We start from the raw sequence: 26,603 nt of genomic DNA, 5'->3' as shown, positions 1-26,603 counted from the left end.
AAAAAAATTTCTTGGAAACATCTTTATATAAGTTTTATAAAAAGTATTGAAATTATGAGGAAAACACATCATTTCACTTTAAAAAAACATTTTTCTTGAAAAGTTACTTTTTCCTCAGCCACTTTTTCAAAACTTTGGCTCTAAAAATCTCAGCTGTTAATTGATGTAAAAAAATATATTTTTATATCTACTTATGTGGAAATCTACAGAGAACAAGGACATATACATTTTTTGATTGAAAAATACTTTTTCGAGGGTCATGCTGTAGAATTGAATTTTATTACCTATTTGTAAATTCTCTTGTATCCTATCTGTATATAGAATCTAATTTTATTACCTATTTGTAAATTCTCTTGTATCCTATCTGTATATTGAATCTAATTTTATTACCTATTTGTAAATTCTCTTGTATCCTATCTGTATATAGAATCTAATTTTATTACGTATTTGTAAATTCTCTTGTATCCTATCTGTATATAGAATCTAATTTTATTACCTATTTGTAAATTCTCTTGTATCCTATCTGTATATAGAATCTAATTTTATTACGTATTTGTAAATTCTCTTGTATCCTGTCTGTATATAGAATCTAATTTTATTACCTATTTGTAAATTCTCTTGTATCCTATCTGTATATAGAATCTAATTTTATTACGTATTTGTAAATTCACTTGCATCCTATCTGTATATAGAATCTAATTTTATTACCTATTTGTAAATTCTCTTGTATCCTATCTGTATATAGAATATAATTTTATTACCTATTTGTAAATTCTCTTGTATCCTGTCTGTATATAGAATCTAATTTTATTACCTATTTGTAAATTCTCTTGTATCCTATCTGTATATAGAATCTAATTTTATTACCTATTTGTAAATTCTCTTGTATCCTGTCTGTATATAGAATCTAATTTTATTACCTATTTGTAAATTCTCTTGTATCCTATCTGTATATAGAATCTAATTTTATTACGTATTTGTAAATTCTCTTGTATCCTATCTGTATATAGAATCTAATTTTATTACCTATTTGTAAATTCTCTTGTATCCTATCTGTATATAGAATCTAATTTTATTACCTATTTGTAAATTCTCTTGTATCCTGTCTGTATAGAGAATCTAATTTTATTACCTATTTGTAAATTCTCTTGTATCCTATCTGTATATAGAATCTAATTTTATTACGTATTTGTAAATTCTCTTGTATCCTATCTGTATATAGAATCTAATTTTATTACCTATTTGTAAATTCTCTTGTATCCTATCTGTATATAGAATCTAATTTTATTACCTATTTGTAAATTCTCTTGTATTCTGTCTGTATATAGAATCTAATTTTATTACCTATTTGTAAATTCTCTTGTATCCTATCTGTATATAGAATCTAATTTTATTACCTATTTGTAAATTCTCTTGTATCCTGTCTGTATATAGAATCTAATTTTATTACCTATTTGTAAATTCTCTTGTATCCTATCTGTATATAGAATCTAATTTTATTACCTATTTGTAAATTCTCTTGTATCCTGTCTGTATATAGAATCTAATTTTATTACCTATTTGTAAATTCTCTTGTATCCTGTCTGTATATAGAATCTAATTTTCTTACCTATTTGTAAATTCTCTTGTATCCTATCTGTATATAGAATCTAATTTTATTACCTATTTGTAAATTCTCTTGTATCCTATCTGTATATAGAATCTAATTTTATTACCTATTTGTAAATTCTCTTGTATCCTATCTGTATATAGAATCTAATTTTATTACCTATTTGTAAATTCTCTTGTATCCTATCTGTATATAGAATCTAATTTTATTACCTATTTGTAAATTCTCTTGTATCCTGTCTGTATATAGAATCTAATTTTATTACCTATTTGTAAATTCTCTTGTATCCTATCTGTATATAGAATCTAATTTTATTACCTATTTGTAAATTCTCTTGTATCCTGTCTGTATATAGAATCTAATTTTATTACCTATTTGTAAATTCTCTTGTATCCTGTCTGTATATAGAATCTAATTTTATTACCTATTTGTAAATTCTCTTGTATCCTATCTGTATATAGAATCTAATTTTATTACCTATTTGTAAATTCTCTTGTATCCTATCTGTATATAGAATCTAATTTTATTACCTATTTGTAAATTCTCTTGTATCCTATCTGTATATAGAATCTAATTTTATTACCTATTTGTAAATTCTCTTGTATCCTGTCTGTATATAGAATCTAATTTTATTACCTATTTGTAAATTCTCTTGTATCCTGTCTGTATATAGAATCTAATTTTATTACCTATTTGTAAATTCTCTTGTATCCTATCTGTATATAGAATCTAATTTTATTACCTATTTGTAAATTCTCTTGTATCCTATCTGTATATAGAATCTAATTTTATTACCTATTTGTAAATTCTCTTGTATCCTATCTGTATATAGAATCTAATTTTATTACCTATTTGTAAATTCTCTTGTATCCTATCTGTATATAGAATCTAATTTTATTACCTATTTGTAAATTCTCTTGTATCCTGTCTGTATATAGAATCTAATTTTATTACCTATTTGTAAATTCTCTTGTATCCTGTCTGTATATAGAATCTAATTTTATTACCTATTTGTAAATTCTCTTGTATCCTATCTGTATATAGAATCTAATTTTATTACCTATTTGTAAATTCTCTTGTATCCTGTCTGTATATAGAATCTAATTTTATTACCTATTTGTAAATTCTCTTGTATCCTGTCTGTATATAGAATCTAATTTTCTTACCTATTTGTAAATTCTCTTGTATCCTATCTGTATATAGAATCTAATTTTATTACCTATTTGTAAATTCTCTTGTATCCTATCTGTATATAGAATCTAATTTTATTACCTATTTGTAAATTCTCTTGTATCCTATCTGTATATAGAATCTAATTTTATTACCTATTTGTAAATTCTCTTGTATCCTATCTGTATATAGAATCTAATTTTATTACCTATTTGTAAATTCTCTTGTATCCTGTCTGTATATAGAATCTAATTTTATTACCTATTTGTAAATTCTCTTGTATCCTATCTGTATATAGAATCTAATTTTATTACCTATTTGTAAATTCTCTTGTATCCTGTCTGTATATAGAATCTAATTTTATTACCTATTTGTAAATTCTCTTGTATCCTGTCTGTATATAGAATCTAATTTTATTACCTATTTGTAAATTCTCTTGTATCCTGTCTGTATATAGAATCTAATTTTATTACCTATTTGTAAATTCTCTTGTATCCTATCTGTATATAGAATCTAATTTTATTACCTATTTGTAAATTCTCTTGTATCCTATCTGTATATAGAATCTAATTTTATTACCTATTTGTAAATTCTCTTGTATCCTATCTGTATATAGAATCTAATTTTATTACCTATTTGTAAATTCTCTTGTATCCTGTCTGTATATAGAATCTAATTTTATTACCTATTTGTAAATTCTCTTGTATCCTATCTGTATATAGAATCTAATTTTATTACCTATTTGTAAATTCTCTTGTATCCTGTCTGTATATAGAATCTAATTTTCTTACCTATTTGTAAATTCTCTTGTATCCTATCTGTATATAGAATCTAATTTTATTACCTATTTGTAAATTCTCTTGTATCCTATCTGTATATAGAATCTAATTTTATTACCTATTTGTAAATTCTCTTGTATCCTATCTGTATATAGAATCTAATTTTATTACCTATTTGTAAATTCTCTTGTATCCTATCTGTATATAGAATCTAATTTTATTACCTATTTGTAAATTCTCTTGTATCCTATCTGTATATAGAATCTAATTTTATTACCTATTTGTAAATTCTCTTGTATCCTGTCTGTATATAGAATCTAATTTTATTACCTATTTGTAAATTCTCTTGTATCCTATCTGTATATAGAATCTAATTTTATTACCTATTTGTAAATTCTCTTGTATCCTGTCTGTATATAGAATCTAATTTTATTACCTATTTGTAAATTCTCTTGTATCCTGTCTGTATATAGAATCTAATTTTATTACCTATTTGTAAATTCTCTTGTATCCTGTCTGTATATAGAATCTAATTTTATTACCTATTTGTAAATTCTCTTGTATCCTATCTGTATATAGAATCTAATTTTATTACCTATTTGTAAATTCTCTTGTATCCTATCTGTATATAGAATCTAATTTTATTACCTATTTGTAAATTCTCTTGTATCCTATCTGTATATAGAATCTAATTTTATTACCTATTTGTAAATTCTCTTGTATCCTGTCTGTATATAGAATCTAATTTTATTACCTATTTGTAAATTCTCTTGTATCCTATCTGTATATAGAATCTAATTTTATTACCTATTTGTAAATTCTCTTGTATCCTGTCTGTATATAGAATCTAATTTTCTTACCTATTTGTAAATTCTCTTGTATCCTATCTGTATATAGAATCTAATTTTATTACCTATTTGTAAATTCTCTTGTATCCTATCTGTATATAGAATCTAATTTTATTACCTATTTGTAAATTCTCTTGTATCCTATCTGTATATAGAATCTAATTTTATTACCTATTTGTAAATTCTCTTGTATCCTATCTGTATATAGAATCTAATTTTATTACCTATTTGTAAATTCTCTTGTATCCTGTCTGTATATAGAATCTAATTTTATTACCTATTTGTAAATTCTCTTGTATCCTATCTGTATATAGAATCTAATTTTATTACCTATTTGTAAATTCTCTTGTATCCTGTCTGTATATAGAATCTAATTTTATTACCTATTTGTAAATTCTCTTGTATCCTGTCTGTATATAGAATCTAATTTTATTACCTATTTGTAAATTCTCTTGTATCCTATCTGTATATAGAATCTAATTTTATTACCTATTTGTAAATTCTCTTGTATCCTATCTGTATATAGAATCTAATTTTATTACCTATTTGTAAATTCTCTTGTATCCTATCTGTATATAGAATCTAATTTTATTACCTATTTGTAAATTCTCTTGTATCCTATCTGTATATAGAATCTAATTTTATTACCTATTTGTAAATTCTCTTGTATCCTGTCTGTATATAGAATCTAATTTTATTACCTATTTGTAAATTCTCTTGTATCCTATCTGTATATAGAATCTAATTTTATTACCTATTTGTAAATTCTCTTGTATCCTGTCTGTATATAGAATCTAATTTTATTACCTATTTGTAAATTCTCTTGTATCCTGTCTGTATATAGAATCTAATTTTATTACCTATTTGTAAATTCTCTTGTATCCTATCTGTATATAGAATCTAATTTTATTACCTATTTGTAAATTCTCTTGTATCCTGTCTGTATATAGAATCTAATTTTATTACCTATTTGTAAATTCTCTTGTATCCTATCTGTATATAGAATCTAATTTTATTACCTATTTGTAAATTCTCTTGTATCCTGTCTGTATATAGAATCTAATTTTATTACCTATTTGTAAATTCTCTTGTATCCTATCTGTATATAGAATCTAATTTTATTACCTATTTGTAAATTCTCTTGTATCCTGTCTGTATAGAGAATCTAATTTAAGAGTTGTATATTTATCTATCAAAGTTCTTGGCTTCATCTCTCCCATACAATAACTGAAGAAAAGATAAAATTTTAAATCATTCTAACTAGGCATGCAAATATGTTTAAGATAGTAGAAAAAAGTTTCCCACAGCTCTCAATTAGAAAATGAATGAGTTTGTTTGGGGCAAAATTAAAGTAGAAGAATAGATGTGTTATGAGCTATATGTAAATCTGCCAACAGGGCGGAGACCCTGTCCCATTTTGAAATCAGCTAATAGCGTCGGAAATATAAACAGATCCAAGTCCCTAAAAAAGAATAGAAAAAATCTGCTAGCAGATAAAAAGGGTTAACAGTTAGTTGTCTGGATATTACATCTATACTTATACATTTATTGGGACAGAGAGCAACCCACAGCAAAATAATTTAGCTTTAAGAACGTCTACGAAAATAAGGCCAAAAAGATGTTTTGAGCAAGGCTCGGCAGCTTCGATTGAGACTAAAATTTAATTAAAACAGCTTGTGTGCAAAACAAACTCGGAAAAGATTGATTGCTTGTTAAGGGAAAGGTTTAGACATTTAGCTGAATTTTAAAGTTAGAATATGAAAATTTAACTGAAGCTTACACGCAGCTGCTCAAACCTGGTATTGAGTAATGAAAATCAGAGAAAGAGGGGACTATGGGCTGTTTTTTACACTAGTCCCAAAAGTTTTACAATAATGTTTTCTTATTCGTATGCTTAACAACTTTGGGGGCTTTTAGTGAATTTTGAATGGTTGGTTTGAGTTGCGTGTCCAAACCTTTCAACCACTAATTGTATATTTGTACAGAAGGGGTAATTTGTGTATTAACATTGGGGATGTTCATCAATTTATCGGCCATTGTCTTATTCGTTAACATGTCTGAAAGAAAAAAATGATCTGACCTGATAGCATGAAACTTGGCTATTTCTCTAACTGTAAGCTCAGCATGAATCAAACTCATCTTAATACATTTTTTTAAAATTGTAATAATTATTTATCGCATCCTAATATAGACAGTTTTTCGCGGATAGTAATACTAAATATTTTAACATTAATTCCAGTTTTTTGAGCCCCGAGGGGCCGAAGGCCAGGGTTAACGAAATTTGTATTAATATTATGATTGTATTTTATTATTCGTAGAAAATTGTCTATAATAAGACACAATACATGTTTTTTGAGTGTAGCACAGAACCGGTTCTAATCTAGTAGATGATTTTAGTTCCATCACAACTGCATTTTTTCTCCAAATTTATCATGTACATTAAAAAAAATTACTTTTTAAGAGGGAAGTTGTAGGTCTTTATTTGCCCAACGCCCAACTGTTAAATTAACCCTATGATTTCGATACTTTAATTCCTTCTCCACCCCAAAAACAAAAAACAATAAAAGTTCTTCTTTAATTTGTTTCTAATTTTCAAGCTTTTATTTTTATAAATGTTTTTATCCTTGTTCATGTATTTGATATTCAGTTTTCTATTTCTTTATAACTTGAATATGAAATTAGATAAAAGTGATGCGCTATGAATATTTCTAGAGTTGCTTCCAAACTGGTTAATATCCGCTGGATAAGAACCGGTTCTATGCCATACTGAAAACTCACGTATAATCATACAACTAAAACCAGGTTAACAGAACTGGTTGTAATCTTATGATTTCTCATTTTGTATCCGCGGAATGCTATCTATAATACCATGCGATAAATAACTATTCCCATATTATAAAAACTTCAAATATCAAACAATATTTATAAACTTATTAATTATTTATTTTCAAAATAGTTTACAATATACAAATGGATATAGAAAACCCTTAAAAATTGTTTCCCCCCAGCTGGCTAATACATATAACGCATTCTTTATGACTTTACAAAATCCCCTCCCCTAAACATGGAGGAACGTATTGATCAATAGCTGAGGTGATCCCCTGTTATAAATCTTCCCTGGGCCTATGAGAAGCTACATTGTAAAGTAGAATCGTATCGGTTAAGTGGTTAGTAAGGTCCTTCATTGCAGACAGACAAACAACGAATCTTTTAGATAAGGATTGTGAGCAATAAATCACCTCAGTATATAAATTAGCTAATAACCGTACAGCACAATATATTAGAATGTATGACGTCAATATTAAAAAATAGTTATTTAGCTTATCGTATTATAGACAGCTTTCCGCGGATAGTAAAATGAAAATTTTTAGGATTAATTGCAGTTTTGTTATCCCCGAGAGGCCTAAGGCCCGGGCTTACAAGACTGGTAATAATATTCTGTTTTTTTTATTTAATGACGAAGACCAAAATACATAACTTATGTGTCACTTTTAATTTCTGTGACGTCATATAATGAGGAAGATGAAAGGAGAAGTGGGAAAGAAAACCCCTAAAAAAGAGATGGAGTATATGTCGTCAAAAGTGGTGCAAAAGTTATGTATTTTGGTCTTCTTATTCGTAAAAAAAATTGCCTATAATACGATTTTTCGGTATGACTCATAACCGGTTCTAATCCAGCGAATATTAATCAGTTTCGAAGCACTACTGGAAACCTGTGTCCATGACAAATATTTGCAGAGTAACTGTGGAAAGAAATAAAAGTGTTGGTCTGAGCTCCCCAGAGAGATCAAAACTTCAAGATTTATTTTTTCAATGTTTAAAGAAATTGAAACTTTTGTTTTGACAGTTTAGTCTGTAAACCAAACCTGGGTGGGATTTTTTTATTTAGATATAAAATACTTAAAAATTGTTCAAGGGTTCAAGAGTTCAAATTAAATAGGGTGATCAAAATTAAAGCAGTTAATAGTGTCTCCAAAAAAAATTGGACAAATGTTTCAACGCTTGGCCGAATTATCCTGATTTAAATCATATTATAAGGGAATAGTTCAGCCAAATGTTGAAACATTTGTCCCTTATTCTGTTAGACACTATAAGCTGCTTCCCAAAACTTACTTACATTTTATATATTTATTGAATCATCATAAAGATATCTTTTTTAATATTGAATATTATTACCTGATTTTGTCCATCTAATGAGACAAATCCTTTGGGTATAAGGTTTTCCATTATTATCATATCATCCTTCTGACTTGATTCTCCTGTCCATCTATAATAATATTATTATCATATCATCCTTCTGACTTGATTCTCCTGTCCATCTATAATAATATTATTATCATATCATCCTTCTGACTTGATTCTCCTGTCCATCTATAATAATATTATTATCATATCATCCTTCTGACTTGATTCTCCTGTCCATCTATAATAATATTATTATCATATCATCCTTCTGACTTGATTCTCCTGTCAATCTATAATAATATTATTATCATATCATCCTTCTGACTTGATTCTCCTGTCCATCTATAATAATATTATTATCATATCATCCTTCTGACTTGATTCTCCTGTCCATCTATAATAATATTATTATCATATCATCCTTCTGACTTGATTCTCCTGTCCATCTATAATAATATTATTATCATATCATCCTTCTGACTTGATTCTCCTGTCCATCTAAGATTAAAAATATTAAAAAATCTACATTGGATTATGGATAAAAAAAAGTTTGGTGAATTAATATAGTTTATTAGAGAATTATCACAGTAGAGTCTCTGTCTAAGGACACCCACACTGTAAATATGAACTCAACTAAAATAATAAGTCCAAGACAACCAAAATTGTGAATTTTCTTATTTATTATCCCTTTATCCCTGGTGAAATATCAAATAATCAGTCATATTTACCATTTTGTTTAATATTTAATTGTTAGATAAACCCAGCTTAAAAGCTAAATATAAAATTTATGATACAAAAACCTAGGAATTTTACTCTCCGTATATTAAACTACATTTTGTACATGTTTGCTCTCTAAATTTGTTCATATTTACATACTTACGTAAATTCTAATTTTGTTAATGGTATTAAAATTTTGTCTGCTTCATTTCTGTGTAATACCTATCTAGTTAACTAATTTATAATTATCTTATTATAATGTCTATATTAACCTTTCATAAGGTTCTAAACCAGCTAATTTGGTTGTCATTGTTTTTTATATGCCATTTAACAGAAATATAACAATAAAAAAGCAAAGATATTTTTGACCGAGATTTTATTCCTCGGATTAATTTATAATTCCATTATCAGGGTTGAAATGAAGCTCTTTATAGTGCCTATAATAAATGACTTCATAGTAAAACAGTCCATTGAGACCCCACTGTAAGCCTGCCCGGCTTGCATGAGACGTGATCCAGGTAATGATTTTTACGTGAGTGCTGAGTATAAGGCCTAAATTGCATTTAATTCCTTTCATTAACTGAAAAGCAATGTGTTTTCTTTCATTAATTGATAAAACTAATATGCCTATTTAACCTGATAGTAACAATATTATACGCTTATTTATAATGTCTTGTTAATTTAAATCATGATCAATTTTGTTGTTTGGTCCAATTTTCGCATTATTGTCTGATTTATTTTATATTTTTTAGAATATTGGTTTCATCATTTGAAATACAAAGATTTGTGAACCTTCTGGTTTTTCTTCCTCATCGGGTAGCGTGTAGTGGGCAATCGCCTCTCTAGCGGTTTGACTGGATGTATAAGATCTCGAAGTCATTCCGTAATGAGACACTAATATTACGTCATTTTTTATAGGCACTTTAAGGAGCTTCGGTTGAAATATAGCAATCTTGTCTGGTTTTAATCCAGCTTAATCAGTTGAATCTAATATCAATAATTTGAACATTTTTGTACATCTCATAAAATAACAAAGTATTAAAATTATGGATATATTAACAAGGGAAAATTTGTCGTCATTTTAGCTAACTAACATGGACCTCATTTGTTGGTCAGTTCATAGAGTAGGAGAGGAGGGGATATGCTTAAGGGTGTATCGTTATTTTAGCCAGCTGGGAGTATTATTTATTATAGTATATGAAAATCTGGTGAAACATCCAAGTAATTTTTTATATACCGATTATTATGATATTTAAACTTTGTACCCAGTGATAAAAAAGATTTTCTATGAACTATGATCCTATTATGTAAAGTAGAAAGCTTTTTTTGTCTGAAGCGAAGGATCTCGCAAACTGTTGAACCGATATGTTTCTCCTTTACAGAAAAGATTCTTAAAGGTGCCGGTATGATTCTAAGCTAATAAGATTTTACATTGAAATGTTAGGCTGTATTTAGGCTATTTGTTTGCCCTTCCCCGCCCCTTCGAATTCAGATCACCTGTATACTAGGGGCGCAGCAGCTAATATCTAATAATTTATTACCTTGTGAAATAGCAGTGAGGAATATCAACAACTTGACTGTCAAGACAAGAACTTGGCACATTGGTTTTGGAACGCACATAACTAAAATGGAATTTATCATTTTTTGCTTCATAAATTTATGTACATCCATAATGATGATTTTCAAAATCACCCCTTCTATAGATAAAAATTTGTGGTTGAAACGTTTGAACAAACAACACTTCAAGGAAAAATTACCAACGAGTAAGAAAATGTTATTATAAAACTTTTGGGACTAGTGAAATAAACAGCCCATTACCCCCCCTCTTTGATTAATTCCAGTTAATGATTTTATTACCTGGCCATGTCAGAAAATACTCCGCTGTACATCTGAACTTCTTTCTCAAAAATATGATTTGGCTGCAGAAAATTCCTAGGAAATTAATTTCAATTACATTTTACCACTCAGCAATGTGTCATTCTGCTGCGTATACAGGATGTTATTTCTGTTCTCACTCCCCCCCCCCCCCCCCTCCCAGCCTGGTAAATTGTAAAAGTTGTTAAGCTGGGAATTATTTCCTAATTCTCTAGGGGCAACTAGACCAGATCTTCATTAATTAATTAAGTTTTATTACAGTATGGCTTTAAAACCGATTGATATCCTCTGTATTATGGTTCTTAGCTATACTGAAAAAATAATATGATAAAGCGTTTCGTAATATAGACAATTTTATACGAATAAAAAAATAATAGTTATTTCTCGCATCGTATTATAAACAGCTTTCCGCGGATATAGAATGTTCAATTATAAGATTAAATCCAGTTTTTTTAGCTCCGAGGTGCCGAAGGCACGGGCTGAAAAAAACTGGTTTTAATCTTATGATTGTACATTTTTATATCCGTAGAAAACTGGATATAATACGATGCTAGACATAGTTTTTTCGTATGGATGAGAACCAGTTCCTATCCACCGGATTCGAATGAATACGAGAAAAAATCATACTATTTATATTAGTTCTGTTTAAGAAGAAATCAACCTTATAATTTTTCAAGTTACTACAATTCGTTGCGATAATAGTTATTTCTCGCATCGTATTATAAACAGCTTCCTGCTGATATAAAATGTACAATTTTAAGATTAAAACCAGTTTTTATATTCGTAGAAAGCTGTATATATACTACGATGCTAGACATAGTTTTTTCGTATGGATGAGAACCGGTTACTATCCGCCGGATTCGAATGAATACAAGAAATAATAATTCTTAATTTCTTTAAAATATTTTTGTTTATTAATGTTGTTGACAAATAAACTTATTAAATTTCCATTTTTGTTTAGCTACTGATAATCAATTACCAGGTAAAACTAATTGGATATTTTTATCTTATAATTAGACAATTAGTCCAATTATACTTTTATTAAATTAGAAATCGGTTCCGTGATTATCTAGAACTTAGGCTTCAGACAGAGAGATGAACAGACATCGTGGTACTTTGTATCAAAAGAAAAACATTATTTTCATAACTGAAAAACATTTTTTTTGCAGTATAATTGAAAAAAACCAACTAAATTGTTGTAAATGAAAATATTGAACAGTAAACATGAAATGAAATGTTTATGACCGCAAGTATTTTAGATTAACATTCTCTATGATAAATATAAAAAATTTGATAATTTTATTAAAAACATTGTTTTTGTAAACAGCCCGCTTCAACTACTTTCTTTAAATAAAAGTAACAGGATGTGTTTGTACCGAGGGAAATCGCTAACCACCGAACCGACATGGTACGCCTTTACAATGTAGCATGTCATAGATCCTGGGAAGGTTTATGACTATTTTGGGGGAGTGTAACGACACCCTCCCAATATATATAGCCCTTAGAAAAGAAATACAGAAAATAAGTTTGTATGTTGCTTAGGCAGGTGTAAAAAATATTTTGTACCAAAAAGTGCCGCTTACTTCAAATAAAAATAACTTAAGTTCTACGTTAATTTGAAAACAGCGGATGCATACATACGAGCAGGCAGAGTTAGGGTAACAAAACTCTTGGACAATCTCATGTTTATACAAAAAAGATTAAAAAACTAACGATTTTTAAATAAAATATTACAATTGAAAATAAAATAATATTTTTGCTAATATTTGATAAAAATAAAAAAATATTTTGCATGATATTGTTTGTTTCTTTTTTAAAGTGGAAAATAAATAGTATTGTGCAATAATTGTTGATAAATATCTTTGTTTTCCCAAGGGGAATAAATCAAATATTATTCAAATAATTCCTTATTCTGCCAATAAAACAATCCTAACCCCCCACTCATCATTAACCCTCAAAGTATGGTAATAAACGAGTACACTAGAGAACGACAATTTATGTAGAATATACGTGGATATTATGTAGAATATATTTACGTGGATATTATGTAGAATATACGTGGATATTATGTAGAATATACGTGGATATTATGATGAGGGATAAATTGTCGTCGATTTAGGTAGCTAACATGGAACTCTTTTATTGGCAATTTCGTTCATCCAGTAAGAGGAATGGGGATGGGGGAATCCTTATAGATACAAGTTTATGAAAGTAATAGCAAAGGGGGAACGTCGATTCTATTGCTTCACTAGTAAATAAAGGGTTCTTTCAAATATCTTTCAAAAGAATTTTTAATACAAAATATTTTTCATTTCTGATTGATCTCAACAAAAGATTCTAAATTGAATTTTATGAAGTAAAAGAAAACAATTATATTTTAAGAATATTAGTAGATATTAATAACAACATATAATAACATATTCCTTATTTTGAAATGAATTATTACTGTAGGTCATTAAGTGTTAGGTTAGGTAATAATGGGTACTGGGAAGCCCCGCATAGTTGAGGCTCTGTAGGTATGAGCCATGCAGGGTTAGGGCTCCCGCAGGGGCTAGGCATAAGAAAATGATACTCCCCTTTACCCCATATTTTCAATTTATTTTTAAAAAAGGGGAGGGGTAAGGTTTATCAGTAATGCGATGTTCTACATGATTTTTAAGTATGGCTGAGAACCGGTTCTAATTCAGCAAATATTAATCGGTTTCAAAGCCATACTGGAGAATGTTTACCTGATATCCTCTGATTGTGTGAGTGACTTGATAATTAAACTGAAAACTTTCTCGTTATCTTTACCATCCTCCTTAAATAATAAATATGTATTTTCTAAATGAAAACCATAATTTCCGCGGCAGTCGCGAGAAAGCCAACTAAAAGCAACAAAGTAATATGACAATCTCTTCGGTATTCAAATAATTTTTTTAATCAGTAAAAACAGTAAAATATTGGCAGCTTATACACGGCTGCCGAGTCATGTTCTAAAATCATTCAAATGCCATAGAAATATGTAGTCACTGCGCTTTGTATAATCACTTTTTTTCAGGAAAAAAAGATATTTTCTGAAAACTATTTATGAGCTGAATCAACTAAAATGTAATGGTATTTTTCAAAAAATGTAAACTCATTTTATGTGCAATCTTAGGGATCTGCAACTGGAACAAATATTTCGGCTGAGGTTTAGGGGGGCTTATATTAAGAGTAGGTTAGATTCGCTGTGAATGAGGTTTGCTGTTGTGTAGCGTTGTGTAGCTACGTCCAAAGGGGCTTTGGCCAATTTAGCAGCTGCGGCTTCTAGTTGCTTATTCTTCCTCTGAGTCGCAGGTCTTTGTAACAGCCAAAGAGCATTTAGCTGCGGATGGTGTTTTCAAAAAGTTGAGCGGCAAAAGGTAGCTTACGCAGGTCGTAACTGCGGCTTTGATTATACTATTTTCTTTCACTAAGCCGCGCGGCTGCAGCTAATACTTGTTCTTCTCTTAAGCTGTGCAGCTTATTTATTGGCTGTTGTAAGCTGTGCGCGGCTGAGGATGCTGAGTCTGTACAAACTATATCAACTTTAAATGGAATTTTAAGAGAAATGTTTCAAGAGGAAGAGATAAAAGGAGAGATAAAGGAATAAGAAAATAAAATCATACATCAAACTTATAAATTCACCATAAAAACTTTTATGTTTCCATTTCTAAAAGCTTTTAGGAAACGTCCAAATGTAATAAATAGCTCTTGTTGTTAATTTTGGCATGTTAAAAGAATCCGTTGGATTTAAAACTTTGAATAATGATTCCTTTAATAGTTAGGTACTAATTAGAAGGCGTAGCAACTCTATAATTTGTACTAGAAAGTCACTATTTCTAATAATAGAGTACCTTCGCTACTAAAAAAGGGAAATCAAGTATGTGACTTATACCAATCTCATAAGAAATTGATTACTTTTTAGTCCACTTTTAGCTTCCTAGATCTCTTGGTATACTTTAATTTATAAATCTTAGAATGCTTTTAACAAATTTCAGATCTTAATAAGCAAAATACATTTAGATTCATTTAACTCCAATATCCAGCTCAGCTTGCTAATATAGACCTCATTTATTGCTCAGTTTTTTTATTCATAAGAAGTGGATGGAATAGGGTAAAGGGGAAGATGGGGTATCATCATTTCAGCCATTTGTGAGCATCACTTTATCATAGTAATGAAAATCTGGTGCAACATCCAAGTAATAATAAATCGATTTTTACACAATTCAGAGTAAAACACTTTAGTAGATAGACCTATATAGGATTTATTATTCTTATATTTCTGAACAATAAAAACATTATAAAATTCTTGCAAAGTATCCCCCCCCCCGCATAAAAAAATTGCATAGCAGTATAATTTAGGGAGCACAAATTTATTTAGATGGAATATCTATTTTTATGTATAAATTAAAGTTTCATAATGGGTGCATTTCACATGTAAAAGTAAGTTATTCCTGTATGGGAAAGTTGTATCAAAAAAAGGATTTATGTTCTGTTTTGTGTACATAACAGATTTTCTCATTTTATCCTCAACTTAATCAAATTAGGAAATCTATTGCTTTTCCGTGTTTTAGTTTATGTTCTGTGAGCCAAAAGTTTTTGGATATTTTTATTAGGTTAAAGAATACATTTGGGCAGAATCTGTAAAATCTAAAGTAGATCACACCCAATTATCCCCTTTACTCGGGCTTCTATCGCACCTTATGACACATCAAGAAATATAGTTACTCTATTTCTCCTACTAGAGTAGCTATATTTCCTTGGCGAACTAGCCTTACATACTAATCCAAAGGAAGCATAAAGCACAAAACCATTTCTTTCAGTGGCGTGCACAGCTATTCACCATGAGTAAAAACCACTATGTGTTAAAAAAAAGAAAATGCCAATTGGCAAGCAGAATATTCAAAAAAAAATGAGCTGTCTAATTTTAGTATCAGCTAAGTAGACATTTTTACCCTACAAAAATAATCTAACAAATTCCAAGGTAGAACAAAAAAATACAATATACATCACTCCTTATTTTAAATTCATTTCTAAATAAGGGGGTGAGGTTCCTGTGCTCGTTAAGTAATTTGAATGTAACCTCCGGAAAGTCTTCTTGGTCATACCAAGAAAAATACCTTAAAACCACACCATCCCCCATCCCTTTTATTAAAAAAAATATTTAATGTGGGTGTTTACCCCCACCCCTTATTTGGACAAATACACCAGGCTTGGGGCGGAGCCACTTTTTACTTACAAATGGATAAAATGAATTATTAAAACATACTCTAAATAAAAAGGTTCATAATCAATAAATAATTTACACAATATGAAGAAAAATGTTTAGTTCAGTATATTCACTTTTTCTTTCTTGTATGTATATTTTAATTCTAACTTTTTCTTTAGCTTTAAAATATTTTTCTCTTTTGAATTTTAGAGTATAAAAAAATGTTTCATACCTTTTTGGATTTAACAGTGACATCTACGGCATGAACCTAAATAAAACTTAATTTAAATATTCAAAATAATTATATTTAAACGGCTTATAAGAAGATAAGAAGGGGAATATGAAAATCTAATTACTAAGGACCTAGTTGCGCATTTGCTGCCTGTAAGCCTCAGGAAAAACATTCTTTCACAATTAAAAAATCATTTGGAAGTCTAAACCTGACCCAAATAGGACAATCCACCTTTTATAAAAAAAATAAGGCATCCAAATTAATTTAGGGCTTAGTTGCGGCTGACGCGTTTCTGCCGGACCCTGCTAATAACCACCAAAACATTCATAGCTGTATTTATTATTAATCGCTGACATTAGAGAATTGCAAATATCTTGCAGTTGATATCTTTATTGGAAAGTAATAATTTTTCCAGTATGGCTTCGTAACCGATCATTATCCGCTGGATTAGAACCAGTTCTAAGCCATACTAAAAAATATGTATAGCATCGTATTACAGACAGTTTTCTACTAATATTGAAATAAAAAAAATTATAAGATTAATATCAGTTTTGAAAACCCAAGCACTAGTTTTAATCTTGTAATTTTTCATATTAATTTCCACGGAAAGCTGTCTATAGTACGATGCAATAAACAACTAATCTCACTAACCTCCGAACAGAAATGTCTGCCATGCTCAGCTCTGTCATTGACCGACACTTTCGTCACTTGAAGGCCGTGATCTCCCTCTGACTCTCTAGTTACATCATACATACTGATTTAACTGCTAACATCTCTAAAAAAGCTTCGCTTTTTATAATATGTAACTATAAGATTCCCATCAAATAAAGAATATAATTTTGAGTTTTGTTAAAGAGATAGAGAGAATCACTAATATTATATTTTTATATTGAAGCAGCTTATAGTGCCTAAAAAAATGACGCCATACAATCAAATAACCAATGATAGGCCAGTATTTATTTTACCATTGGTCAATTACAATATATACTGGCCTATCATTGGTTATTTGTATTGTATGGCGTCATTTTTTTTAGGCACTATAAGCTGCTTCAATATATATAATATATATTATATTCCCTGAATAACAAAAACTCCCCAGTATCCGCTTGGAGCCTAGGGACTAAGCCACTAGTTACTAATATATAGTGTGTATGAGTCCCTGACTAAGCCACTAGTTACTATTATATAGTGTGTATGGAGCCTAGGGACTAAGCCACTAGTTACTAATATATAGTGTGTATGAGTCCCTGACTAAGCCACTAGTTACTAATATATATTGTGTATGAGTCCCTGGCTAAGCCACTAGTTACTAATATATAGTGTGTATGAGTCCCTGACTAAGCCACTAGTTACTAATATATAGTGTGTATGAGTCCCTGACTAAGCCACTAGTTACTAATATATAGTGTGTATGAGTCCCTGACTAAGCCAATAGTTACTAATATATAGTGTGTATGAGTCCCTGACTAAGCCAATAGTTACTAATATATAGTGTTTATGAGTCCCTGACTAAGCCAATAGTTACTAATATATAGTGTGTATGAGTCCCTGACTAAGCCACTAGTTACTAATATATAGTGTGTATGGAGCCTAGGGACTAAGCCACTAGTAATAGTTACTAATATATAGTGTGTATGAAGCCTAGGGACTAAGCCACTAGTTACTAATATATAGTGTGTATGGAGCCTAGGGACTAAGCCACTAGTTACTAATATATAGTGTGTATGGAGCCTAGGGACTAAGCCACTAGTAATAGTTACTAATATATAGTGTGTATGAAGCCTAGGGACTAAGCCACTAGTTACTAATATATTGTGTGTATGGAGCCTAGAGACTAAGCCACTAGTTACTAATATATAGTGTGTATGGAGCCTAGGGACTAAGCCACTAGTAATAGTTACTAATATATAGTGTGTATGAAGCCTAGGGACTAAGTCACTAGTTACTAATATATAGTGTGTATGGAGCCTACTAGAGACTAAGCCACTAGTTACTAATATATAGTGTGTATGGAGCCTAGGGACTAAGCCACTAGTAATAGTTACTAATATATAGTGTGTATGAAGCCTAGGGACTAAGCCACTAGTTACTAATATATAGTGTGTATGGAGCCTAGGGACTAAGCCACTAGTTACTAATATATAGTGTGTATGGAGCCTAGGGACTAAGCCACTAGTTACTAATATATAGTGTGTATGGAGCCTAGGGACTAAGCTACTAGTTACTAATATATAGTGTGTATGGAGCCTACTAGAGACTAAGCCACTAGTTACTAATATATAGTGTGTATGGAGCCTAGGGACTAAGCCACTAGTTACTAATATATAGTGTGTATGGAGCCTAGGGACTAAGCCACTAGTAATAGTTACTAATATATAGTGTGTATGAAGCCTAGGGACTAAGTCACTAGTTACTAATATATAGTGTGTATGGAGCCTAGGGACTAAGTCACTAGTTACTAATATATAGTGTGTATGAGTCCCTGAGAATATTTTCAAAGAAAGTTTTTGTAAGTTCTGGCATCAAATCTGTCTTAGATCGAGATATGGTTCGCAAAGCCTAAATAAAAACAAAAATAGATTATTTTATAAAAATATATTCAAGAGAGACTTTTTCTTAGAATCAAATTTTATGGATCTGGTCCAGTTCATGGTAAAATGTTTCTGTTAACTCAATAAATATGATTAAAGGCTGCAAGCAGCCAAACGGCTGAACGTATATATTACGTTAGCACCTCAAAAATAAAAGTAATTTGCAAAGCAGTTTGACTTTTAGATAACATTTGACATATAAAATAAAAATCACTATTATTAAGAAAGTTATGTATTTTTCCAAGAAACTACGAGTAAAGCAAATAGTATTAAATAAAGATGATACCGCTTTACAAAGAAATTTTATTTTCTTATAAATCGGCTTTCAAGAGATTAGCGTTTTACATGAGAAAAGTATATTTGATGTTATAATAATATCATGTTCATCTAGCCTTTTATATAACTTTTATTTCTTCATAATGGTTCACGATATATTTTATTGTTTTAATATAAATCTTTAGATTAGTTAACATGCCATCGATAGTAACTATTTAAAAACGTTTTTTTTAATTTAGTACATCAAAATGTAGATTGGTTTTATACCAGTTTAAATTTAGAGCTATTATTCAAAAGCGAATGACAACCACTGATAAATCTTCATTAAAGAAATAAGAGAGATAGGCTCATGAAAGAAAAAAATACATTTATCATCTTTTAATTAATTACATCAAAATTTTCATATTTGGTTATTTGAGCCACTAGACGCTGGGATAATTTATATATGACATATGAAAAATTTAAGGAAAACATTATTTTACCTGCAATACAGAATTGTAGAGCTGCTTCACACTTGAAGTCTTCCGCAGAAATTTTACTTTAGACTTTGGTAAGTTAAAACCTCCGTGATCTGAACCAGGACTAAAAATAAACAATATTAATCATTAATGCTTTCCAATAGATGCAGGCGAGAGAACTAAGCAGCTTTTGGCAGGATGCAAATATTTTGTTAACCTAAAACAAATTTGAATTTAACTAGAATGTTTCAGAAATTGATTAAGTAGTTTTTTGGTTCGCCAGTCTTTTAGTAGTCAAAGCTTCTATCGCGAATTATTAATTAATTGCAATGTGAAAAAAAATAATTGATTTCTCAATCTAAATAATCTAATCCCAACCCATAGCAAATTAACCTTTATGTTTTAAGATTTTAACTTCACTAAACCTAACATAAAGAACTTTTTACAAACTAGTAGATCCGCCCCTAGCATCTAGATGCTCTGTATTCAAAGTGGAAGAAAAATAGCTTAAACCATCCCAAGACTTAAATCTGAAAAATAGATGGCCTAAAACCATCATGGGACCTATGTGAAGCTACCTAAAAAAGGAAACCCAATTAATTAACTAGTTATCTAGTTTAAGACAAAAACCTTACTACTTTATATAATGGGATGCAAACAAATATATATATAAACATGATATTTTGTCCTGTTATGATTTACGTAATTGTTAGATAATAATTTTCTTAATAAAATATTTGTCAAACCTGAGAAATTTTTTCTTATTATCTTGCGGAGATTGCTCTGGAGTTTCTGTTGGACTTCTGTTGGGAGAGATACACAGGGTAAACGAGTTCTTCCTAATAAAAACAAATTTTAGTCTTAATACACAATAATTTGTCTAGTTGAAAGTTACTCAACTACAATGAGAGATGTACAGACAGACATCTAGAGTGAGAGATGTACAGACAGACAACTAGAGTGATAGATTTACAGACAGACAACTATTGTGAGGGAATGAATAGCATCTAAAGAATAAGCTTTGTAAAAGATTTTTAAAGAGAAAAAAACTTTGTTATAAAAATGAAAGGTTGTAAATTTGTTTAGTTGGTTTGAAAAGGGAAAATTAGTTGATCTAGTTTGAAAGGAGCTTCCTTTAGGTTTATAATATTTATGAGTCTGTGTAAAGTTTACTAGCTCCACACAAATACATAATTATCATTATCCTGTGTAGAATAACAGAATCTGTCTTGAGACCACCTCCAACCCAAATTTTTTTTTTTTTAATATTTAGTTGTTCTAACTCTGTTTGGCTTTCTTCGACCTTTTAAACATTACCCAACCTAAACACATTGGGAGAGGAGGGATCATTTACAACAACATAAAATCTACTCATATTCATCTTCCACTTGAAAAGTGTTTTTAAGCTATTAGTTAACATAAATCTAGAAGTTTTTTTTATGGGGAAAGAGTTTTTTCTTCTGTTGTCAACCCCATATCTCCTATACGCTAATTTATTTTCTTTGTTTCATCATTCAAAACTGAATACATAGATTTTAACAGGACTAGAAAAATAATTAATATCAAGTGAAAACCCCGTGATCAAATAGAATTTTAAAGAACGGATAAGTCTACCCTTCATAAATTTATTACTTTTAGAACAGGACATCTTAAACTGAAAGGAAAGGATATTTTGCATTAAAACGGGTGGTATTCATTCATTACTTTTGCAATATTTATCCTGCTGGTTTTTCTATCTTACCGTACTTTTATAAAGCTGATATCTGTTTGTTTGTATTGTGTTTGATGTGCGTTTCTTAAGATCCCTACTAATAAACTTAACCTTTGATCTTCAACTTTACATGACAGGGATGCCAAATATTTTACCTGAAATCTACTTTGCATAATACTTGGGCTAAATATTTTACAAACATAGATATGATAAGACATTAATGAACAAGATCAAATTTCGAAGCAATTATGATTAAAATAGCTTTTAATATAGAAAAATTTAATTAACTTTAAGACCTTTTATACAGAAAATAAAACAAAGGTTTAATTTTGTCTTTCTAAAATCGATGTTTTTTAGTTAATTGTGCTCCTTAATAATAGGAATGTTGTCAAAAAATTTCAGCATTCTATCTTTTATAGGAGCTGAGTAAATCCCATTTCCCCCATAGCGTTACGGACTGGATGACTGACTGACGGACAAAGTGAATTATAGAGTAGCCTCGCTCCTAAAAAAAACGTAACAATTGTAATAGGCTGCAAGTATGAGAGATCCTGAACTTTTAAGAGTTTTTTAGGTGTTAAAATAAGAAGAAAAAGATTTGTGTGAACAAAAGGGGAAATTTAAACAGTTGAAGAGGTTTATTTGAAGATTGTAAATGTCCAGGTATATAAAGTGGTAAGACAATGGCCAATAAATTGATGTACATCCCTAATGATGACAAAATTAGTAATTACCTCTTTTGTAGACTATAGTTAATGGTTGAAACGTTTAGACACTCAATTTAATAAAACAACCAATCAAAATTCAGTAAAAGGTCCCTAAAGTTGTTAAGTCAACAAAAAACATAAAAACTTTGGAGACTAGTGTAATAATCAGCCCATTGTCCCCTCTCTCTGGTAAATTTCCCTGTATACAAACCTGGAACTACTCTTTGATGTCACTTTACTTGAAAGGGTGTCAGAATTATTTCTAAAAATCAACTTTTTAATACTTAGTATCAAAATATGTAAAAAAAAAAGCAAGGTATCCAAGGGAAGGGAGGGGTTTATATACAATAACAAAAAATAGATGTGTATATGTGAGTGGGTTCTACTACACCCCCCTTACTTCCCCCCAACGGAAAAAACTTCCATCCAAAAATAATCCTTTTTTTACGTATAGTTAGAGATCAAAATGTATTAATTGAAGTTAAATTGTAAATATTGAATAATAAAAAGTTGTTCTTCCTGCTGAGATTTTGATTTTCATAAGAGTTTTGTCTGGATGCGCCTGGTGAATGATGGGGAGACTGACTGGCAGACTTGGATGCAGGATATTTGCTCATATCAAGAAATCCATCATCCTGGACACAAACAAATAATGGGTATGGTGCTGTTCACGGTAAATATTCCTGGGATCGATTATCTATCAAATTTATGAAGAAACAGCATAAAGTGTCCAATAAAGAATGACGTCATACAATACTTATTACCAATGATAGGCCAGTATACATAGTAATTAACCTATGATAAATTGTATACTGACTTATTATTGGTCATTTTATTTTATAACGTCCTTTTTTATTGAACACTATACGCTAGCAGCCAAACGGCTAAATACATATACATATATGTATCTATAATACAAAGTAGATACATTTCCAGGAACATTTTACCGTGAACTGCTCTGGATTCTAGATAATTACTGTGTTAATACATTAAAGGTTTCAATACTTCATAATGTAAAAGAGGCAGAACCTAATTAATTGTATCTGTCTATCTGTAATAAAATTTCTAGTATGGCTTTGAAACCTATTAATATCCGCTGTATTTGAACCGAATTTCAGCCATACTAAAAAAATAATGTTTAGCATCGTATTACAGACAATTTTTTTGTGAATACTGAAATAAAAATAATATCACCAATATCATTTTTGTAAGTCCCGAGAAACTGGAGGTTTCAATCTTATAATTTTTTATTTTAATATTCACGGAAAAGCGATAAATAACTATTCTAGCCGTTGATCTTTTTATTTGGTGAATATCAAAGTAAGAGCTTGACAGAAGGATTAATCTAAATAATGTCAATTACCCATATAGAGGTAGTGACCATTTACTTTTATTTGCATTATGCATAGCATACATAGTGCCATTAATTACACAAATTGATTATTATGCTGAGTTGTTCGCTGACTTTAAAAACAGAGATGAGAACATCCATAAAAGCGAAGCTCTGAAACGGAAGGACAAATCAACATTAACACTCGTAGATTGTCAGAACTTAAAGATGATAATATTATAAGTATACGTCGAAACAAAATTGTAAGTAAATTTTTAAAAACTGCTTAAAAAATAAAAACTGTTTAAATACAGGACAATGTTTAAGGACATACTTACATTTTTAGGACTTGATTATAGAGATGCTATGCTTATACCATTGTAGTTTGTTGTAATAGAAATCAGCATTCCAAAAATCAGATGAATGGGATAATTATGTAACATAAAAAGTTGTTGTAAAAAAAAATGGACGTAGTGACTTTCTGATAACAATAATAGAGTTGCTAAGCTTCCCTAATCGCACCTTACTTTTATAGGAATCATGTAAAGTCATGCAAAGTGAAATCGATAGAACAATTCTAACGTGTCTAAATTAACGAAAAGATTTAACCGTTCCGGACGGACGGACCCACCGGCTCTAATTATAGAAAATCTTCGCTATTAAAAATAGAACAATTTCTGTTTATCCATTTAACCATTTATTAAAGTTAAGAGACTCGGAGTCTTTTTGAACAGACTTTGTAAATGGGAAAAAAACAAAAAATCACTTTATAATATCAATACAGAAATATTAAAATTAGGTCTCTAAATCCATTCATGTATGAAACCAATGATATTATACATACATGAGAAGCATTCATCCTCTAGCCCCCAACTCCGCTAATGGAAATCAACAATTTCTCACAAGTTGAATGAAAGATGTGATATATTGAAAAAGTTTCCATTCAACACAACTTTTTATGCTCATCAAGATAGTGAGAGAGAGAGAGAGAGAGAGAGAGAGAGAGAGAGAGAGAGAGAGAGAGAGAGAGAGAGAGAGAGAGAGAGAGAGAGAGAGAGAGAGGGGGGGGAACAACAATGACAACATCCATAAGTAGCGAAGTATAAAAATAATCATAGAATGGATAAACGGACAAATTGAGTAATATAACATATGTTCAGTTCTCATAACATAAAAATGTCGTTTGGAGCATTACCGAGTCCGAAACATACAGAAGGACAAAACAATGTATAGATTACATGGAAATCTGTTTTAGGTGTATATCTTCTATAGAAGCCGAGAAAATCACATTTCTCCCATAACATTACGGACGGACTGAGTGACAGACTAGGTAAGTTATAGAGAAGCTTCGCTACTAAAAATGTATGAAAAGAATGAGAGCAGGAAAAGTAAAAGTTTTTTTCTTATTTTTAACAACCTTTTATTTTGCATCTTTTGTTTTGTATCATCAATAGTTATTCATTTTTCTTTTGAATCAATTGTTTTCACCCCTAGACTCTTATTAAATGCCTATTTCTCTCGTAATGATAAGTTTAGCGAGATAATGTTAATACAGACCTACATATATATACTATTCTTGTTCTATGAACTTTTTATTAGAGAAGATACTCTATAATAATACTTATGGATGTTGTCATCCTTGTTGAGTTTTGTTTACCTCCGTTTCTTCTACAGATAGAACAATTGTAGGTGAGGTTGACCTAAAATAATATTTAACATTCAAAATAAAATAAAAAAATATTTGAGTAATTTATAAAAATAGCCAACTCAATATGGGAATCACATAAAATCATTCTTTTAAGGTAAAAATTCATGTATAGATTATAAAAACAGGTATTAAAAATCTAAATTAAAATTTATATTAAATAAAAATACAAAAAATTTAACTTTAAAATTAATGAATATCATCGAATTACAGACAATACTCCACGAATATTAAAATAAAAATGATAAAATCAATAATATTCTAATCTTATAATTTTCAATTTTAATATCCGCAAAAAGCTGCATATAATACGGTGCGATTAAAAAAAACTATTCTACTAAAAAAATACCTTCTGAACAAAGATTTTTCTTCAGGTACAGCTAGGCTACAACCACGAACATCCATGCTCAACTTTTTATGCACCTTATGGCCGGGGTGCCGCATTTTTATGTCCATCAAGATTACAGGCAAATATTTTCTGAAATTCTATGAAAGTTTTATGATGCAACAAAGATGGATATGATTACTGTACAACATGGTACACTATATGGTAAAATTTAGGCATGTCCATTATTCAACTACAATTCAGCAATTTTGCAACAAATTTATATACAATTTTGGTTAGTCTGTCTTAAAGCTTCGCTTTCATTAATGTTGCCATCCTTGTTTATTTGCTGTTTACTTTTTGGATGAGTGCTCTTGGGAATGAATCAATAAAATATTTCTCAGTAAAAAAAGCTTTTTGCAACATAATAAAATAAAATGAATAAATTATTAAGGCTACACAGAAAATCACTTTACTGCTATCAAATATATTCTCTCTCGCTCTAATTCTCTCGTTGTTTTCAGTATGTCTGTTTGTCTGTGCATGTAACATTAATTTCACAGAAGAACTCATTTGAAACATGATAAAGGGGGGTGTCAAATGTTTCTTCCCTGGATAAAATCTAATCAGGCAAAACTTAAAAATGAAGACATTTTAAAATGATCATGAGATATAAAAAAAATTAAAATTAATACTAATTATTTTCAGCCAGAAGCAAAATTAACAAAATCAGTAAATGTGAATATATTTTTCATTACCTAAGCTCCTCTACAATTCACGTTGTATGTCCGTCCGTAAAACTATGGGGAAAATGTTATTTTTTGGCTGTTATATAAGATGGACTGCTGTTTTTTTATGAACTCTAGGGTCAGT

At 29.7% G+C, this 26,603-nt stretch overlaps 1 protein-coding gene across 1 annotated transcript in view; it reads right to left on the bottom strand.

Annotated features, from left to right (window-relative positions):
- Window positions 1-25,849, bottom strand: part of LOC145327148 (uncharacterized) — a 39,018-nt gene extending 13,169 nt beyond the window's left edge. Inside the window, exons 1-15 of the mRNA XM_080170717.1 lie at window positions 25,755-25,849; window positions 25,358-25,400; window positions 22,892-23,005; window positions 22,582-22,634; window positions 20,699-20,791; window positions 19,977-20,076; window positions 19,112-19,186; window positions 17,279-17,365; window positions 16,628-16,663; window positions 13,913-13,983; window positions 11,166-11,240; window positions 10,850-10,930; window positions 8,583-8,673; window positions 6,487-6,545; window positions 5,532-5,633 (exon numbers count right to left, since the gene is read on the bottom strand). Of these exons, the coding sequence (XP_080026843.1) occupies window positions 5,532-5,633; window positions 6,487-6,545; window positions 8,583-8,673; window positions 10,850-10,930; window positions 11,166-11,240; window positions 13,913-13,983; window positions 16,628-16,663; window positions 17,279-17,365; window positions 19,112-19,186; window positions 19,977-20,076; window positions 20,699-20,791; window positions 22,582-22,634; window positions 22,892-23,005; window positions 25,358-25,400; window positions 25,755-25,849 (1,175 nt within the window). The remainder of the gene's footprint in view (window positions 1-5,531; window positions 5,634-6,486; window positions 6,546-8,582; window positions 8,674-10,849; window positions 10,931-11,165; window positions 11,241-13,912; window positions 13,984-16,627; window positions 16,664-17,278; window positions 17,366-19,111; window positions 19,187-19,976; window positions 20,077-20,698; window positions 20,792-22,581; window positions 22,635-22,891; window positions 23,006-25,357; window positions 25,401-25,754) is intronic.
- Between the last annotated feature and the right edge of the window lie 754 nt (window positions 25,850-26,603).

Source organism: Acartia tonsa, chromosome 1 (assembly GCF_053477335.1).
Source record: "Acartia tonsa isolate MP-2025a chromosome 1, ASM5347733v1, whole genome shotgun sequence".
NCBI classification, from domain to species: domain Eukaryota; kingdom Metazoa; phylum Arthropoda; class Copepoda; order Calanoida; family Acartiidae; genus Acartia; species Acartia tonsa.
This window is presented reverse-complemented; position numbering and strand designations above follow the sequence as displayed.